Source organism: Pan paniscus, chromosome 12 (assembly GCF_029289425.2).
Source record: "Pan paniscus chromosome 12, NHGRI_mPanPan1-v2.0_pri, whole genome shotgun sequence".
In the NCBI taxonomy this organism is placed as follows: Eukaryota; Metazoa; Chordata; class Mammalia; order Primates; family Hominidae; genus Pan; species Pan paniscus.
In genome coordinates this window covers 111,153,161-111,173,923 of record NC_073261.2, presented here as the reverse complement: position 1 = coordinate 111,173,923, position 20,763 = coordinate 111,153,161, and the positions used below count along the sequence as shown (strand labels likewise).

Here is a 20,763-nt window from a genome sequence, read left to right as displayed (position 1 = left end):
ACGTCTGGAACTATTCCAAACAATCGAAAAGGAGGGACTCCTCCCTAATTCATTTTATGAAGCCAGCAGCATCCTGATACTAAAACTGTGCAGAGACACAACAAAAAAAGAAAACTTCAGGCCAATATCGCTGATGAACATCAATGCGAAAATCCTCAATAAAACACTGGCAAACCGAATCCAGTACCACATCAAAAAACTTACCCACCACGATCAAGTTGGCTTCATCCCTGGGATGCAAGGCTGGTTCAAAATACAAAATCAATAAATGTAATCCATCACATAAACAGAACCAATGACAAAAACCACATGATTATCTCAATAGATGCAGAAAAGGCCTTTGATAAAATTCAACATCTCTTCATGTTAAAAATTTTCAATAAATTATTAATGGAACATATCTCAAAATCGTAAGAGCTATTAATGACAAACCCAAAGCCAATATCACATTAAATGGGCAAAAACTGGAAGCATTCTCTTTGAAAACTGGTACAAGACAAGGATGCCCTCCCTCACTGCTCCTGTTCAACATAGTACTGGCAGTTCTGACCAGGGCAACCAGGCAAGAGAAAGAAATAAAGGGTATTCAAATAGGAAGATAGGAAGTCAAATTGTCTCTGTTTGCAGACGACCTGATTTTATATTTAGAAAACCCCATTATCTCAGCCCCAAAACTCCTTAAGCTGATAAGCAACTTCAGCAAAGACTCAGGATACAAAATCAATATGTAAAAATCACAAGCATTCCTTTATGCCTACAACAGATAGAGAGCCAAATCATGAATAAACTTCCATTCATAATTGCTACAAAGAGAATAAAATACCTAGGATACAGTTAACAAGGGATGTGAAGGACCTCTCAAGGAGAACTACAAACCACTGCTCAAGGAAATAAGAGAGGACACAAACAAATGGAAAAATATTCCATGCTCATGGATAGGAAGAATCAATGTATCGTGAAAGTGGCCATAGTGCCCAAAGTAATTTATAGATTTAATGCTATTCCCATCAAACTACCACTGACATTCTTCACAGAATTAGAAAAAACTACTTTAAATTTCATATGGAATCAAAGGAGACCCCATCTAGCCAACACAATCCTAAGCAAAAAGAATCAAGCTAGAGGCATCATGCTACCTGACTTCAAACTATACTACAAGGCTACAGTGACCAAAACAGCATGGTCCTGGTACCAAAACAGACATATAGACCAAAGGAACAGAACAGAGACCTCACAAATACCACCATGCATCTACAACCATCTGATCTTTGACAAACCTGACAGAAAGAAGAAATGGGGAAAGGATTTCCTATTCAATAAATGGTGGCGGGAGAACTGGCTAGCCATATGAGGAAAACTGAAACTGAACCACTTCCTTACACTTTATACAAAAAATTAAGTCAAGATGGATTAAAGACTTAAATGTAAAACCCAAAACCATAAAAACCCTAGAAGAAAACCTAGGCAATACCATTCAGGACATCGGCAAGGGCAAAGACGTCATGACAAAAACGCCAAAGCAATTGCAACAAAAGCCAAAATTGACAAATTGGATCTAATTAAACTAAAGAGCTTCTGCACAGCAAAAGAAACTAGCATTAGAGTGAACAGGCAACCTACAGAATGGGAGAAAATTTGTGTAATCTACCCATCTGACAAAGATCCAATATCCAGAATTTACAAGAAACTTAAACAAATTTACAACAAAAAAAACAAACAACCCCATCAAAAAGTGGGCAAAGGGTATGAACAAACACTTCTCAAAAGAAGACATTTACACCGCCAAGAAACATAAGAAAAAAAGCTTAACATCACTGGTCATTAGAGAAATGCAAATCAAAACCATAATGAGATACCATCTCACGCCAGTTAGAATAGCGATTATTTAAAAAGTCAAGAAACAATAGATGCTGGCAAGGCTGTGAAGAAATAGGAATGCTTTTACACTGTTGGTGGGAATGTAAATTAGTTCGATGATTGTGGAAGACAGTATGGCAATTTCTCAAGGATCTAGAACCAGAAATGTCATTTGACCTAGTAATCTCATTACTCAGTATATACTCAAAGGAATGTAAATCATTCTTCTATAAGGACACATACACACATATGCTTATTGCAGCACTATTTACAAAAGCAAAGCCATGGAACCAACCCAATGTCCATCAATGACAGACTGGATAAAGAAAATGTGGTACATATATACCATGGAATACTCTGCAGCCATAAAAAGGTATGCAATCATGACCTTTGCAGGGACATAGATGAAGCTAGAAGCCATCATCCTCAGCAAACTAACACATGAACAGAAAACAAAACACCACATGTTCTCACTCATAAGTGAGAGATGAACTATGAGAACACATGGACCCAGGGAGGGGAACAACACACACCAGGGCCTGCTGAGGGGTTGCGGGAGAGGAGAGGAAACTTAGATGACAGGTCAATAGGTGCAGCAAGCCACCATGGCACACATATACCTATGTAACAAACCTGCACATTCTGCACATGTATCCCAGAACTTAAAGTAAAATAAATTTCTTTAAAAAAGTCAGTTAATAACACACATTAGCAAGGATGTAGAAAACCTGGAACCTTAACATATTCCTTGTGGAAATGTAAAACACGTGCAGACACTTTGGAAAACAAAAAGTTTGGCAGTTTCTTCAGATGTTAGACATAATATAACAAACAATGCAGAAATTCTACATCTAGAGAAATCAAAACATATTTCCATACAAAGACTTTTACATCAATGTTCAGAGCAGCATTATTCAAAATAGCTAAGAAATGGAAACAACCCAAATGTCCACCAACTGGTGAATGGAAGAAGTAAATGCTGGCCAAGATATTGTAATATAACTGACATTCTGCTCACTTTTATTTAAATATTTCTAAACAATAATTTTACAAATTCAAACTAGCTCTATACTTAGCCCATGCTCAAGTTTTAAACATTAATCAGTCCAGTCGTATAAATCTGTAGCCACTTAAAATGCTCATAACAAGCTTTCCCACAGTGCAAATGATTTTTTAATGGGAACCTTGTATACAATCCATTTCTAACTCTAATTAGATTTATCTAGAGAAAACACCATTGGTTAAGTGATATACCTAACACTAGCTAAACAAAATGTTAATATACTCTAAGTGGTAGAATACTGTTCCATCTAAAAAGCATAATGACCAACATTAATAAGAAATTGGAAATCTGTAACTTTGGTAGTTATTCACAAATTATGCATTTTGTTCTATTTATAGACAAACATCCTGTTCACAGGGACAACAGCAATATCTTCGAACTTGTCGGCTCCATTTGTACTAACATAAATGCTACTGCATAACAATTACATCTTTATTTTGCTTGGATATATAAATAAAAATCATTATTTTCACAAGTGAAGTAATGAAAGTCTTAAGTATTAAAGTAGATTACACATAAAGTCATCTCTCATTTATGAGCTATAATTTAATGTGGTTATTATATCTACTGTTAATGTGTAACACACGGCATCTTATAGCTAAGCACTATATTTTAACCTAATAATAGTAGCTATAACATTCTGAAATGTGCCTCATAAATCAAAGCCGTAATGCGTGCATTGCGGGTTTGGACTAGCACTTCATGAGCTCTAGATCTATTACAATTTGCTGAAAGGGGACAAAGGCAGACAGGAAAGCTTTTAAGAGGCTTAAAAAGAAAAGCAAAAGACAATCATTTTGGAAGAACTCCTTTTCCTTGCTAAGTGGAACTTGTATACCAGTGGTCTCCTTCATTTACTGACGGGATTTAATAGAGTAACATGTGCCCACTTGCAGTAACACAGCATGGCCCACTGCAAAGAAGCCACCAAGAGGCCAGGCTGACACTTTATAATTCACTGTAGAAGCAGAAAATAGAAGTCCCCAAAGTCACAAAAGGCTTTTCACGGATTTTGGAAAGAACAAGCGGGTTCCAAATAATTCATAAAGCTGAGCTTAGCAAACACATTGCAATTCCATGCTCAACAGAAAAATGATACACTCCTCACACTGGCCAAAACATCACAGCACCTCAGTAGCACCACATGATGACTGAAAATCCACTTCCTAATTCATTTTAGGAAAAAAAAAAAAATCACTGCCTAATTTATTTTTACCACTGACTGATCATTACGCAGTTGGTGTTTCCAACTGAGCTTTATGAAGCGTTAACTAGGCATTCACTAATTGAGAAGCACAATAAGAGCACACAGAGATGGCATACCTCCAGTGACCGGACAATACCACGTCACATCGTAAAATGCTAAAACGGAACAGTGAGAGAGAATGCTTAGGGAATATAGAGAAGGGGGCAATTAAAGGACTCAAGGAAAACTTCACAAAGAAAATACTTCATATGGAAGGGATAAGAGCACAAGACAAGCACAAGAGCACAAGATAAGAAGTGTCCTCCAAACAGAGAGAAAACTCTATAAAATAACACTAAAGGCACCAAAGCGCCTGCACAGAAAATGGTGATATGTTCCCCACCACTGGAACATAACAGATGTTTGAAAGGCATGAAAAGGGATGATGCTGGAGGCAGGCAGAGTAGGAGATGTGACTCGACAAGTTGTGGAGGGATCAGAGGTTCAAAAGGAACAAAACTTCAGATAAAGATCTCATGAAAACTACGTCTTCAATTGGACCTTGAAAGACAACTCCTCCCAATACATGGAACATTTAGTGACCCATTAGCTAGTATAAGAACTGTTCTGAATCCCACAGAGAGAACTGCAAAGAAATGTAATGTGTTTTCACATCCAATGAGGGAAAACAATAGTTGCTAGTCAGTACAACTACAAATCAAAACATGCCAAAGGACAAAGTGTATCCACATCACTCTAGGACCCTAGAAGATGCTATGGCTGCCATCTGAAGGGAGTGAGTGCAACAACAACAAAAGAAGTCTACTGCCTGCAGTGCTGGTGGCTGAATGCCATCCTCCACTGAATGGTGCATCTTCTAGACCTCTCATGTCCAATCTGGTAGACAGTCATGTCTGATTATTTAAATAACCATAACTATTTCTATAAAATACAAAAACAGGTAAAACTAAACTATCATATTGAGGGTATGTATGGTACATATCGACATTATTTAAAACAAAAACAAAAGTCACAAAGATCTGGTTATCAGGATTAGTCAGGACAGTGGTGATCTCTGGAAAGGGAGAGAAAAGTTAGGAATGAAATACGGAAGGCCAGGCATGGTGGCTCACACCTGTAATCCACGCACTTTGGAAGGCTGAAGAGGGTTGATCCCTTAAGGTCAGGAGTTCGAGACCAGCCTGGCCAACATGGTGAGACCCCATCTCAACCAAAAATTCAAAAAATTAGCCGGGTGTGGTGGCGCTCACCTGTAATCCCAGCTACTTGGGAAGCTGAGGCAGGAGAATTGCTTGAACCTGGGAGGTGGAGGTTGCAGTGAGTGGAGATCACACCACTGCACTCTAGCCTGGCAAAAGAGTGAGACTCCGTAGAAAAAAAAGGAAGTTTAATAAGGAGAGGGTCTGGGGGATTTGGAAGGTGGTTAGGTACTGCTTCTTTACCTGTAGTTTCATGGGTGTCTTCTTTATGATAATTTATTGGACATTTTTTGGTATACTTATCTATATGAATGTTATATTTCACACACGCACACAAAAGCTGAAAAGAAAAGTGGTCTGCGCGCACACACACACACACACACACACACACACAAAACCCCTCTCATCCACAAGGTTAGGTAATCCCACTTTATTCCACTCTCAGCCAACTTTCAAACTCCGCTCCCTCATTTTAACTTACCTCTTGTACTGCTTTACTAGTTAATGGTGAAGCACTGATATTTTCCCCTCCTTCATGATGGATCTGGAAATTCACTCTTTGATAAAGAATCTAAAACAAGAATAGGCTATATTGTAAAGGAGTTACGTTTTTAAATTTGCTTCTCATCACAATATAGGCTTGAAATTTAAAAAGTACTTTTAAAAAGAAAATTACCTTTTCATAATGATTAGTTTTGGTAACAGGCTTACTTCAGGACTTCACAAACAGTTTCAAAAGGATGCAATGGTTTCAGAAGTGGGGATCAAGTGTGAAAAAAATGATATACAATGTAATGAATTGTTACAGGCAGTGTATATGTTCAGGTTTGGAACAGCCTCAATTCTTGCCTCCTCAGAAGAAAAAATTTGACTTGGGGGCATATGCAGAAAAAGAGACCGAGGCGAGTTTTAGAGCAAGAGTGAAAGTTTATTAAAAAGCTTTAGAGCAGGAATGAAAGGAAGGAAGATACACCTGGAAGAGGCCCAAGGGAGGGATTTGAAGGACAAGTGCGGGTTTTGACCTTTGGCTTAGAGCTTTACATCCTGGCACATTTCCAGGTTCTTGTGCCCCTTCTCTCCTGATTCTTCCCTTGGGGCGGGTTGTGCACACGTGCAATGGCCTGCTGGTGATGGGAGGGGAGCGTGCGCAGTGTGTTTACAGGAGTCGTATGCATGTTCAGCTGCAGCGTTCTTCCCTTTTCCGGTGGAATGCCCTCACAGGTCATATGCCAGTGAAACTCCACCATTTTGCCTCTTAGTGAACATGCTTGAGCTCACTGGCCAACACCTGAGATCTTATCAGGAAGCTGCTGATCACCAGTTTCAGGGGTTTTTTTCTATCTATAGGGAAACTGTCTTTCCCTGGTGCTGGATGCAACCAATTATTATCTTAGAGAGGCAGTGTGACAACTGCCTGACCCATCTGATGGTCGCCTGACTTTCCTGGTGGGGTGTGGGGGCCCTCTCCTGTCTTGCTCATGTCTGCCTGACTAGCTACCAACTGTAAGAGAATGACTATGGGATGAAAATGTGAATTCTAGACTCTCCTCATACATTTAACAGTGTTTCTCCACAGGGGCACTATCCTCTCCTATGCAGATCTATCCTGTGAATTTTAGGAAATTTAGCATCCCCCCCAGCCAAAGCCCACCTCAATCCCCAATTTCCAAAGGATCCCTAAGGGAATGGTTGCTCCACTGGCTTTAACTCATATGATTTCAGACATATTTTACATGACCATTTAGCATATGTTTAATTCACAACACTAACTTTCCCCATTATTTTCAATAATTTCTTTCCAAATATTACTTTCTTTCTTTCTCAAGGCTGTCTTGTATCCTTTCTTCCTTGCTGTTATAAAGCCAGCAACATTATGTTATATCCTAATATTTTCATGTCCCTTTTCCATAAGTGACAATCTAGTTTTCTTCCATAAATTAAAATTCTCATACTACTTTTTTAAGTGACCACATACCTCAGATACACACACCCAACAACATGGACGTCATACAGGTTAGGATTTCCTTTATCGAAGTACTTACTTCTGTCTGCAGAGAGCTGCTAGCTGCCAAAAGAAGTTCAATGCTGCTAGGAGGGCAATGTGTCAAAGCAAAAGCCATGAGCTCTTGACGAGTGGCCAAGTCCTGGTAACCTTCTGATTGTCCTAACTGGCTACAAACATCCCAACTTTTAGGATAACCTGCAAAATTGGCAAGGAAAAAAATGATTCCCAAAAGAAGAAGAATATTCAATCTAAGATGACAAATGCAATGGCTTCCTGCTCAGGTCTTGTGGTACCAAAGCAAAATCATAGTCATTAGTGACACATTATTTTATAAGCAGAAACAGATAAGAATCTAAGCTAGGAAAGATTAGGGTGGTTTATTATCCAGAAAGTTCAATGCTACTCTAAACAAGTGTTTCTGACAAACTCTGTTAAATTTTAGATTAACTGACAATAAATGCAAATGATCTACTGAGATTTGGTGTTCTGTGAAAAGGCAGCCATCTGAATTCGGAAGATCTGAGGGCCTGGTGCAACCCTGCTACTTAGCACTCCTGTGAGAGCTTTAAGAAAGAGCCAAAAGTGTCACAATTCTTTTCCTACAAGGACAATAACACCTTCCTCTTGGGTTGTTGAAGGAATTAAGTAACATTTGTATTTAAAAGCACATGTAAACTGCAAAGTGCTAGAAAAAGAGACATTATGATAGATCTCCATACAGAATCACTCACTTTATAGATAAGACAGACATCTAAGGACAGTGACCGAATCACCCCCCAACTCCCAGCAGGGATCTTTTTCCTATACATTATACTCTGAATTCTTAAAATACATTTTTATTCTTATTTGAAGGAATTCCAGCCTTAGGCCTATTTGTCTAAGTACAAAACTTGTAGTACAGAATAATTTTTTTCTAAATATGTGAAGTAAAAATTAATTCAGATATTACCCTTACCAGAATAAAATTATAAAGCTCTCCATAAGAACAATTTAGATCAGTACATTTTCACAGACAGCCATAGTTATTCTAAATTTAATGTTGCAAAATCACTCGGTTAATATTATGGAACATAGCTCATTTATGAAAACAATTTGCTAATGCTGAAGTTGTAAAATATTGAATCATTTTTGAAGAGTTTTAAATGTTTTCATAGATGTAAAGCCAAAGATCCTCTCTGTGACCAAAGTTAAATCAGACAACCCTGAGCCCTCTTCTCAGCTAGGCCTTAACCTTGGCCCCCAGCCTTGCTAGGCTGCATACTCCAGTTTTAGCAAAACTCCTACTAAGTCAGTTTAGCCAGAATCCTCAAATTCTCAAGGACTGATCAAATTACTTATCCCTCAGCAGTGATATCTGATCATCCTGGCCAGCCTTCAGCAAGGTCCTATTAAATCATTTTAGCAAGGATCCCCCGCCCTTGATGTCTCCTCTTAATTTTCCACCCACTGACCCTTCAGTTAACCTGTTGACTACAAATGTCCAGCTATCCTTGTTGTATTCAGAGTTGAGTCCAATCTCTCTCCCCTATTGCAGTGGTCTTCATACACATCACAATAGTCCTTGTTATTAACAAGTGTCAGAATAATGTTTTCTTTAACAGTACACATGCGAAAGTTGCACAAATCATTAGTGCAGAGCTCCATGAGTCACCATGAAGTGAAGCCCTGCATTTTAACCACTCCCTATTAATGCTTTGATAGTGGGTAGAAAGATGTGTTTGGACCTTCACATATTCAAGCATAGCCATGGAAAGTTGACAATTTAGTACAGAGCCCATGGTAAGAAAACAACAACAACAAAAACAAAACTCCCTATCACACTGAAGAATGTGTTCTTTACGTGAGAAATTATTCTACAATAAAATCTGACTATCCTGCAGAGACTTGAATTTGAATTTCAATATGAAGAATTTTGGAGTTGCAAACCACTTCCCAATTTCTCAACACCGGTTTGAAAAGCACTATGCTATCTGATACGGTTTGGATCTGTGTCCCCATCCAAACCTCATGTTGAAATGTAATCCCCAGTGCTGGAGGTGGGGCCTTGGGGGAGGTGATTAGATCACAGGTGCAATTTCTCATGGTTTAACATCATATCCCCTTGGTGCTGTCGTTGTGATAGTGAGTTGAGATCTGGTTGTTTAAAAGTGTGTAGTCCCTCCCCCATCTCTCTCTTCCTTCTAATCCAGCCAGTTAAGCCTCCTGCTCCCACTCTGCCTTCTGCCATGAGTGAAAGCTCCCTGAAGCCTTCCCGGAGGCAGATGCTGCCATACTTCCTGTACAGCTTGCAGAACCGCGAGCCAATTAAACCTCTTTCCTTTATAAATTACCCAGTCTCAGGTATTTCTTTATAGCAGTGTGAGAACGAAATAATACACTATCTTTAAAAAATATTAAAGAATGGAAATATTGACACAAACTAATATAAAAATTTAAATTTTCTCTTAGATAACAAATACAGGAAATGGCATTGAAATATTTTACATAAAATTATTTTTAAATTACGAGCATGTTTTGAATAGGGACTAGAAAGCAACCAAAATCTCAAATAAAATTTAATGTCTGAATCTGTTAAAATGTTTACATTAACATATAAGTACACAGCCTATATACTTACCGGTGCTCATAAAATGTATCTCAAGCCTCAATGTGGCTGGCTTACCAATCAGGTCAATTGATTTCAGAACAGACCTTTTCCATTATTCATCACATAAAGAGGACATAAGCAAAGTGTTAAATAAGCTGTCTACTCACCTGTGGCCATCAGCTCCTGACAATGCATACTGGCTGCTTTGTAGTCATGGAAGCGAAGTGCCTGCTCCACTAAAAGGATTAGAACCTGTCCCCGCCTTTCTTCTGGGTTCTCACCTGTAAGTCCAAGCAAAGGACTTAATGATTATGACAAGCAACATCAATTGATAGAAGAGCTTGTTAACACTGTCTTTCAAATTACTTAAAAAATAAAACAGAGAGATTACATGGATTTTAAATGATGAGAGGAAAAAGTTGCTTTGACCTTTCAATCCACTTATGAAGCATGGAATTAGCCGTCAGTCTCCTAAGAGATCAATGATTAATATTAGTTCCCAATTAAAATACCCAAACCAGGAAGTCCAAAATCATGGTAGTTTGGAGCCCTACAAAAAAGTCTTGGTATTCCCAGGGTAAGGGAAAGAGAAGAAAATTTATGTTTCCAAAAGAAACCAGGTTATAAAAAGGGCTTGAAAAATAATGACCAGCAGATTAAGTGAACGGATGAAGATGATGCAGCAATAAACTTCTCATCATAAAAATTCAACTACTATTTAGAAATTGGAATGCAAATGCTGTCCAGAGCACTGGCAAAGATTGTTCCTTAACAAATTCTCGTTGGGCTCCTCTGAGCCTTACTGGGCCCTGTCCTTGGACATATCCTTGAGAGCCCAATTTTAGCACAACTTCTGCTATCAGTTGTAGCCAGAATCCTCCACTCTGGATATCTGGTCATCCCTGGTATCTGATCAAATCCCTCATCCCTGCCACCAACCCCCAGATGTTATCTGGCACCCTAGCCAGCCCTCAGGCAAGAATTTGTACCCTGTTAGGTGGTTTAACCAGAATGCCTCCTTACCACAGTGATTCTTCTTTGTAATTTTCCATCTGCCCCAACTGAGGTTCCAACATAAGTAAAACCCAACTCAATGGAAACAGTAAAATCAGAAACAACCAACTACAACTAGGGACTACCCACATTAACTAATCAAGTATTTTCTTTGTCCACAAACACCTTATACAATTTTCCCATCACACTCACTCAGAAGAGCCCTGAACTACTGTGAGTTTGGTGCTGCCTGATTCATGAATTGCTGTCTGCTGAAAATAAACCCTTAAAATTTTAATGCGCATAAGTTTACTTTTAACAAGCCCAATTTCTCTCTCTTACTGCATAATTCCATTGCAGTAGTCCCTGTACCTATAGTGCAGAGTCTCGCTTACAATTTTTTGTTTATTCATTTGAAGAGACAGGTCAAAACCTACGTTGCCCAGGCTGGTCTTAAACTCCTGGGCTCAAGTGATCCCCATGCCTCAGCCTCTCATTTAAACATGCATCAGGGATAATTTTTTCATTAACAGCACCCATGGATCTCAATCACACAGATGAATATATATAAAAATGAGGATGAAAAATACAATTTACATATCTTGAAAGCAAGTCTTACATTATTAACTTTACCCTGTGTAAACAGGATCACTATGAGATACATAGGAATGGGATATGGCTCCCGCTTCAAGCATTTTTTCTTTTGTCTTCTCTTGTCCAACTGATCACAAAACCCACACCACTATCTTGCTGGCAATATAACCACTAACCCTGGGGCTTTAGTCATACCAAGAGAATGGCCATTCTTCTGTGCTCTCATGATGTTTGACCATGCCTTTTACTTAAAGAATTCTGGGAAATGGACTTAAGAAAATCTAAATATCAAACCAAGGTTGTGGAGTGTCTCTCCTGGGGAACAAAGGCTGGAAATGCATCTGCGGCCTGTTGCTACCAGCCAGACCACCAAGTGACCCATTATTTAAGGTAACTATGGCAACCAAATAACACCGACCTGCATACCCTACCACTCACTTGCACACCCTACCACTCACCTGCGCTGCCCAGCCCAGCCGGCATACTTTACCACAGATATCAATTCCTGCTCTTTGCCTAAAAACAAAATCAAAAACAACAACAAAAAATCCCTACCGTTTTTTTCAGGGAGTCTACAGAGTCCTTGTGCCTCTGCTGTCTCCCATGTGCTTGAGCCCAAACCCTAAAATAAAAGCCTTGACTGGGAAAGCTGCTTGGCCGTGTGTGTGTGTGTGTGTGCGCGCGCGCGCACGCATGTGTGCATGTGCACGTGTGCCCGTGTGCATGTATTTATTTATTTAGAGATGTGGTTTCTCTCCGTTGCCCAAGCTGGAGTGCAGTGGCACTATCACTGCTCACTGCAACCTCGACCTCCCAGGTTCAAGCAATCCTTCCACCTCAGCCTCCAGAGTCACTGGGCCTACAGGGACATACCACTAAACCTGGCTAACTTTTTTATTTTTTGTACAAACAGGGTCTTGCTATGTGACCCAGGCCAGTCTCGAACTCCTGGACTGAAGCAATCCTCCTGCCTCAGCCTCCCAAAATGTTGGGATTAGAGGCGTGAACCAACACACCTGGCTTGTGTTCATTTTTATTACGTGAGGAGCCAACTGGCCTGTGATCTGCAAAAGCCACAACATTACTATGCTAGCCAACACACTATCTACATTAAATTTTTGACTTTTTTTCCTTCTAAAGGCTAACAGAATGAAAATAATTTGGGGCTCAAGGGATCACAGTTCTGGCATGCGGGTTATTTCAAAGTGAAAACATTTGAGCTACAGAAGATGCAGAAAGAAATCCTAACTGAATTTATCTTATCTGAATAAAGCACTGTCTTCCTAAAATAAAACTGCAATTAAACCTCCTCCACAGGAGTTTCCTGAGAACTCAGTTGGAACAGAGACTGTCAGTTCGCATCAAAAAGCCCAACAGAACCTTCTATACTTTCCCACTGAAGCCCTAGCCCCTCCCACCCCATCCCCCTTTTTGTTAAGTTGGTATATAAACCTTACTTCTTGCTATTCAAGAGTTATTAATCACTAAGTGACTTCTGCATGCATCTGTAAAAAAAAATCTTGTTTTTCTCCTGTCTACTGTCAATTAATTCACAGGCACCTGACCAACCATTTGAAACAAAGTAGATGAAAAAGTTTTTGTCCCAACAGGGACTTTAAACATTTTTGCCAGGTCTTTTAAAAGTATTTTCCCCTTTGAGTGTTCTTAAATGACAAATATAAAGGGGGAAAACCTTAAACACAAAATAAGTTTATAGTTTCACTGACAGTACTAATCTTTTATTTATCAGAGTAAGTTTCTAGAGTCTAAAAATATACAAGAAAAATTCAGCTCATGTTAAAAGATCTAAAATTATTTTCCCAAAAGTTTTAGAAAATATGTTTTAAAATATTTTACATAAAATATTTTATTTCTTTACATAAAATATAGGTTTTCGTTGCCCTTTCAACATATTCCTTTACTTTTCACTCTCTTTAAAACAATTTATTTGAATGGTAGGCTATCCGGACAAAAAAAATTGTGATTATCTTTTTAATAATCTTTATTATCTATTAAAATGTAAGCTTTTGACGGACAGGGGTTGGTTCACAGTTGGATGCTCAATACCCAGCATCAAGTTATGCACATAATAGAAAGGCGCAAAAAAATACAGTCATGAGTTGCTTAACAAGAGGAATACATTCTATGACATGTGTCATTAGGCATTTCCGTCTTGAGCAAATATCACAGAGTGCACTCACAGAAACCTAGATGGTATAGCCTACTACATACCTAGGCTATATATATGGTATAGCTCCTAGGCTACAAACCTGTACAGTATATTTCTGTACTGAATACTATGGGCAACTGGAATGCAATGGTAAGAATTATGTGTATCTAAACATAGAAAAGGTACAGTAAAAATATTGTACAAAAGATAAAAAATGGTAACTCTGTATAGGACATTTACCATGGATGGAGTTTACAGGACTGGAAGTTGCTCTGGGTGTCAGTTTGTTGGGTGGTGAGTGAATGTGAAGGCCGAGGATATGACTGTACACTACTGCAGACATTATAAACACTCTACACTGAGGCTACATGAAATTTAGTAAAAAAATATTTTTCTTTCTTCAGTAATAAGTTAACTATAGGTTACCATAACTTTAAAAAAAAAACAAAACAACAACAGAATCTCACTGTGTCGCCCAGGCTAGAGTGTAATGGCATGATCAATATTTACAGAACTCACTGTAACCTCGTGAACTCCTTGGTTCAAGGCAGCCTCCTGTCTCAGCACCCTAAGTAGTTAGGCCTACAAGCATGCATCACCACACCCAGGAAATTTTTATTTTTATTTTTTGTAGAGACAGGATTTCACTATGTTTCTCAGGATGGTGTGGAACTCCTGGCCTCAAGTGATTCACTTGCCTCAACCTTCCAAAGTGTTGGGATTAGAAGTCTGAGCCGCCATGACCAGCCTTTTTTTTTTTTTTTTTTTTTTTAACTTTCTAAAACTTTTCTTGTTAAATACTAAGACACAAACACACATATTAGTCTAGCCCAAACACTGGGTCAGGACATAAATATCACTTTCTTCCACCTCCACCTATTGTCCCACTGGAAGGCCTTCAGGGCCATAACATATGGAGCTATCATCTCCTATGATATCAATGCCTTCTGGAATCCCTCCTGAAGGACCTGCCTGAGGCTATTTTAAAGTTAACTTTTTTCTTTTATAAACAGGAGGCGCATCTTTGAAAATAACATAGTATAGTAAACACTTAAGCCCGTAACATAGTCATTTACTATCTTTACCAAGAATTATGTACCAACATAACTATACGTGGCAAACTTACACAACTGGCTGTATAGGAGGTTTACATCTCCATCACCACAAAAAGGTGAATAACGTGTTATAACGGCTGATGTCACTAGGCGATAGGAATTTTCAGCTCTATTTTAATTTTATGGAACCACCATTGCATATGAGATCGTTGTTGACCAAAATTTCATGCACCATTGCTGTGCAGTACGACTGTAAATTCTCAATTAAACAGGCACAGAGGCCAGGCACAGTGGCTCACACCTGTAATCCTAGCATTTTGGGAGGCCGAGGTGGGTGGATCACTTGAGGTGAGGAATTCAAGACCAGCCTGGCGAACATGGTGAAATCCCATCTCTACTAAAAATACAAAAATTAGCTAGGCATGGTGGAGGATGCCTGTAATCCCAGCTACTCGGGAGGCTGAGGCATGAGAATAAATTTGAACCCAGGAGGTAGAGGTGGCAGTGAGCTGAGATCGCACCACCGCACTCCAGCCTGGGTGACACAGTGAGACTCTGGCTCAAAAAAACAAAAACAAAAAAATGGCATAGATTAAATTCGGAATGTTATTTTCAATTATGAGACAAATAATTCAGCTACAAAACAAATACAATGTAATTTGGATATGTAGGCTAAAAAGGACAAAAATCTAATATATTTCATATTTTAAAGAGCCTTAAAATTATTTTTAATATTTCCAGGAAATGGCTGGGCACGGTGGCTCACGCCTGTAATCCCAGCACTTTGGGAGGCTGAGGCAGGCAGATCACCTGAGGTCAGGAGTTCAAGACCAGCCTGACCAACATGGAGAAACCCCATCTCTACTAAAAATACAAAAAATTAGCCAGGTGTGGTGGCACATGCCTGTAATCCCAGCTACTTGGGAAGCTGAGGCAGGAGAATCACTTGAACCCAGGAGGCGGAGGTTGCAGTAAGCTGAGATCGTGCCATTGTACTCTAGCCTGAGAAACAGGAGTGAAACTCCATCTCAAAAAAAAAAAAAAATTCCAGGAAAAAATAGAAAATATGTATAGGGCCCTTGATTTTCTAAGCTATAATATGGTTTGGAGGAAAAAGCAAACATGTTACAGAAAGGGTTGAATAAAACTTTTAAAATATGTCCCTATCGATCTTCTTTATGTGCTTCATAAGTTTAAATAAAATCCAAGGCAAGTATTGGCCCAATCTATTCTGAGAAGATTCTAGGGCCAGGCACGGTGGCTCACGCCTGTAATCTTAGCACTTTGGGAGGCTGAGGTAGGAGGATCGTTTGTGGGAAGGAGTTCAATACCAACCTGGAAAACAGAGCGAGACCTCATCTCTACCAAAAAAAAAAAAAAAAAGAAAGAAAAGAAAAGAAAAATGTTTCTAATAAGCTGGGCATGGTGGTACATGCCTGTAGTCCCAGCTAGTCAGGAGGCTGAGGCAGGAGGATCCCCTGAGCCCAGGAGTTCAAGATTACAGTGAGATATGATCATCCCACTGCACTTCAGCCTGGGCAACAGAGCAAGAGTCTGTCTCTAAATAAATAAATTCTTAAAAAGGGATGATGTTGCACTGAGATTCATAAACCTATTAATAGAATAACACACTCATGATTTAGTAACAGTAACATATATTGGAAATGGAATATGTAATGTTTCTCTATAATAAATGCACCTATAACACAATATAAAACCTATTTCCTACATAACATTGAAATGTTTGCATTTCTTCAGAATACATTAAATTAAAAATGAAAGGTCCAGATTATAATTTTTTTATGTCAACCTAGCTAGGCTACAAGCTCTAATCTGGGTGGTATTGTGAAGGTTATTTTGCAGATATAATTAAATATGGTACTCTGTTGACTTTACGTAAAGAAGTTTATCCTAGATAATCCTGGGGGGTCTGACTGAACTTCAGGGAAGGCTTTAAAGAGGTTGAGGTTTTCCAGAAAGAAAGAAAGAGATGGGGCCAGGCGCAGTGGTTCACACCTGCAATCCCAACACTTTGGGAGGCTGCGACAGGTGAATTGCTTGAGCCCAGGAGTTCAAAACCAGCATGGGCAACATAGTGAGACCCCGTCTCTGTAAACAAAAACCTAAAAAACAGTCAGAAAATAAAGAAAGAGCTGGTGGTTGGGGAGAGATTCCCACCTGTGAATGACAGCTTCAGGCCATATCCACAGAGTTCCCTCCTGCTCCTGATCTTCTCTTCCTGACTGACTGCCTATGGATTTCAGACTTGCTTAGACAATCCCCATAGTAGTAAAAGCCCATTCCTGGTAATGAAGTCTTTAACATGTACCTCTCCTACAGTTTCTGCTCCTCTGGTTGAGTCATGACTAACAGACCAGGTATCTAAACTACTCAGTCTCTTTCATAACCTCATTTGGATGCATTCCTTTCTCTTATGTTATCAGATCAATTAATTTTTGATTTGAGATGTGGTAAAATCTGCTGAATGTCTGTGAAAATAGCCAGATGCAAAGGTCTTGTGAATGAAATGAAGGACAATAAAGTCCACTGATTATTATTATATAGTGTCAAAAAAGGTGGAAACAGAATATGAGTAAAGGGTTTAACTTAAAACCTCTTAACTATAAAATCGTCAGTAATTATTTAACTTTTCTCTATTCCTGTCTCCTCATTTTCAAAATGAGATTCCTATTTCTGCCTATAAAGGACAAAGAAGGAACTGAGATAAGTATTAAAGCATAAAATGAGTATTATTATTGTTGTTAATGGAAACTTTTTATAAAGATGTGCCAAACAGTTATCTTAAAGTTCAAAGTTATTTAACTGTTTTTAATTCAAGACAATTCCAATCTGAGCAGGTGGATTAAATGAAAAATATAACCAAAGGGCTGATCTTAGTGATTTACTTCTACACATAAAGTGGAAGTGATGGTGTGTGACTTCCAAGACCATATCATAAAAGGCATTACAGCTTCCTCTTTGCTTTCTTGTGAATCAGATCGCTCTAGGAGAAACCAGCTGCCGTGGTGAGAGAACACACTCAAGCAGCCCAATGGAGAGTTCCATGTAGCAGGAAACTGAGGCCTCTTACCAATAGCCATAAAGGACTGAGGCCCCCTGCCAAGAGCCATGTGAATGAGCCCTCTTAGAAGCAGAACCTTCAGCCCCATTAGAGCCTTCGGGTGAGGTCTGTAAATATTCCCCTTGAAGTTGGCAAGGTCTGTCTAACTGAGTCCAAGAATAAAATACACTGGAAATGAAGCTGCCCAAATATCAAAGCTAGATTTGAAAATGCCTTGAAGCAGCCGGGCACAGTGGTCACGCCTGTAATCCCAGCACTTTGGGAGGCCGAGGCAGGTGGATCACCTGAAGTTAGGAGTTCCAGACCAGCCTGACCAGCATGGGGAAACCCCGTTTCTACTAAAAATACAAAATTAGCTGGGTGTGGTGGCGCATGCCTGTAATCCCAGCTACTCGGGAGGCTAAGGCAGGAGACTCGCTTGAATCTGGGAGGCACAGGTTGCAGTGAGCCAAGATGGCGCCATTGCACTCCAGCCTGGGCAACAAGAGCGAAACTCTGTCTCAAGAAAAGAAAGAAAATGCCTTGAAGATTTTGCTGGTTTCTCCTGGAGCACTGACTCCAGGAGACTTCAGCCAACAAGAAGGAAGTCTGGGTACTCTGAGACCATCAAATGGAAAAAGTACAAGGAGAAATCACAGAGAGCAGAGACACCTGTAAAGCCCTATATCAGCCCCCAGCTATTTAAGTCTTCCCAGCCCAAGTACCCAGACATGTGAGTAATGCAGCCTTTGACAGAGTCCAACCCTAGCCACGATCTGATGAAATTTCATAAAAGATGATGACCTGCTTAGCTGAGCCCAATCTCCAGAAGAGATTGGGAAAATCTCTTTTCTCTTTTTCTGGAGAGAGAAAAATAAATGGTTGTTTTTTAAGCCACCAGGTTTTGGATGGTTCGTAAAGCAGTAAACAGATAACCAAAACACTCTATAAGGTAAAGGCCACCTATGATACCTTTCTTAATTCCCCAGGCAAAAATTAGCATGGCCTTTCTTCGAGTCTTCTAATATTTGTTTACAGAAGCCATGCACTATGATCACATCCTATGTTGGCAGCATAATTACTTGTTTCCCTAGCTTTCTAAGAGTCTAAATTCTCAGAGGGCAGCAGCTATGTGTAACAGAACTTTGTATCCACAGTACGTAGCAGAAAAATATTACTTTCTCTCTTCCCATTAAAAATTCATATAGATTACCAAGACCACAGGTATTCCTGTTACTATGTTAACACATCACAAAGACAAAAGAGGAAACAAATCCTAGTAGGAACATAAAAATACAGATGGCACCTCTGAGCTGCTTTGTTAGCTTCTGTGGCCTGGATCCTTATGGAATATTCCCTGATGATCAGAGTGCATCAGAGTTTACAGAGCACTTTCACATGCATTAACTCATTTGGGCCTCTCCTAACTTCACGGGTGAAGAAAGGGGGTATCATTCCTATTTTCCAGATGCAGAAAATGGAACTAAAGTAATTTAGCAAATGTGTGGCACAGAGTTAGAACTTGAACCAGTGTTCTGACTCCACATGAACTGTTCTCCCCATTCATTCCAGATGTCTCACAACGGATGACTGGCCCCAGTCACACTGCCATCACATTGGCAGTCTGCTGCAAGTCCAAATATAAAGATGCTGATGCTATACCTTCACACAGACTAGAAAAGGATAAATGACACACACGATTACTAAAACTAGAGACCTTAAGACTCCTACATAATACAATTTTAAAATATTTAGTCCATTAAATATGTTACATATATATGTGGCTTAGATGAATACAATTTCCAACCACTGCTTATACAACCAAATGACCAACAACTCTTCTTGCAGAGATCAGCATAAGACAAAACTACAAAAAAAAAAAAGTATTAAAAAGACTGGTGAGCAGAAGGATGTAGTTAAGGAAATATGAAATGTAGAGTCAAAAAGACTTTCCTTAAAAGCCAAAGCCTGCTATTTAACCCTGCTGGGCAAAATATTTAACTTCTCTCATCTCCAAATTCCCTTGCAAAATGAGAAGAATACCAAAATCAACATCATTTATGAGATGATTAAATGAGATAAAATACATGAAAACCCCACCAAATAGTAAATGCATAAAGTTTTCTAACAAATTGTTCAGGTTCAAACACAAAACCAAATTTAGACACTGAAGGTGAACTGGTAAGGTTGGTTTGTTTTATATGTAAGTTTTCTGGTTATAAATGGTAACACTGACTTCTGCTCCTGATTACACAACCACTTTGAGGCACCCTGAATAAGCTTGTCTTCGTTTAAGTAATAGATAGTTCCAGAAGCTCAATATTGGCACATTTTTATAACACGTCAATTTTTCTAGAAAATACTAATCCTTGCCCAAAGATGTTCTTCTTAGCTAATTGAGAGGCTGAGGCAGGAAGATTTCACTGCACTCCAGCCTGAGCAACAGAGCGAGACCCTGTCTAATAAAAAAGCTGTTCTTCTGACGCTGTAAGCACATATTCTGCTATTCTCCTGCAATGATGTCAAGAATAACATAGAAAGCTTATTCTGCAGTTTAGTACTCAAAAGACTTACCTGCAACCCTCAGCAGCTCAGCAAGGCCCAGAAGCTTGGTGGATTGTTTATAGCATGTGGGGGACTGGGAAATACACTCCTTGATGAGACTGATCCGATCAGGGCACAATCGCACTACAAAAGAAAGACATATTAAAGACTTGGACCAGGGACATCACAAAAGGGTGTTAATGGCCTTCCTAATGCAAGGCATCCAAAGAAAATGAAAACTGGGTAAGGCATCAGATGAAGGAGAATTAAGTAAAAGTAAAAGGCACGTTTAACAAACAGCAAAATTATTATTGCTTCTGAGTAAATAATGTACAACCTTGATCTTTTCTTCATAACCAAACTTCTGAAGCACAGGAAATGAAGTGTTAATCTGAAACTAGAAAAAACTGTTTCACTGTTTTATGTAC

At 39.2% G+C, this 20,763-nt stretch overlaps 1 protein-coding gene across 3 annotated transcripts in view; it reads right to left on the bottom strand.

Moving 5' to 3' along the window:
- Window positions 1-20,763, bottom strand: part of NBAS (NBAS subunit of NRZ tethering complex) — a 393,407-nt gene that overhangs the window by 177,057 nt on the left and 195,587 nt on the right. For all 3 annotated transcript variants that reach the window (XM_003826980.5, XM_034952644.3, XM_055108231.2), the window contains 4 exons: window positions 20,366-20,479; window positions 10,086-10,199; window positions 7,369-7,526; window positions 5,808-5,897 (listed from right to left, as the gene is read on the bottom strand). In XM_003826980.5, the coding sequence (XP_003827028.3) occupies window positions 5,808-5,897; window positions 7,369-7,526; window positions 10,086-10,199; window positions 20,366-20,479 (476 nt within the window). The remainder of the gene's footprint in view (window positions 1-5,807; window positions 5,898-7,368; window positions 7,527-10,085; window positions 10,200-20,365; window positions 20,480-20,763) is intronic.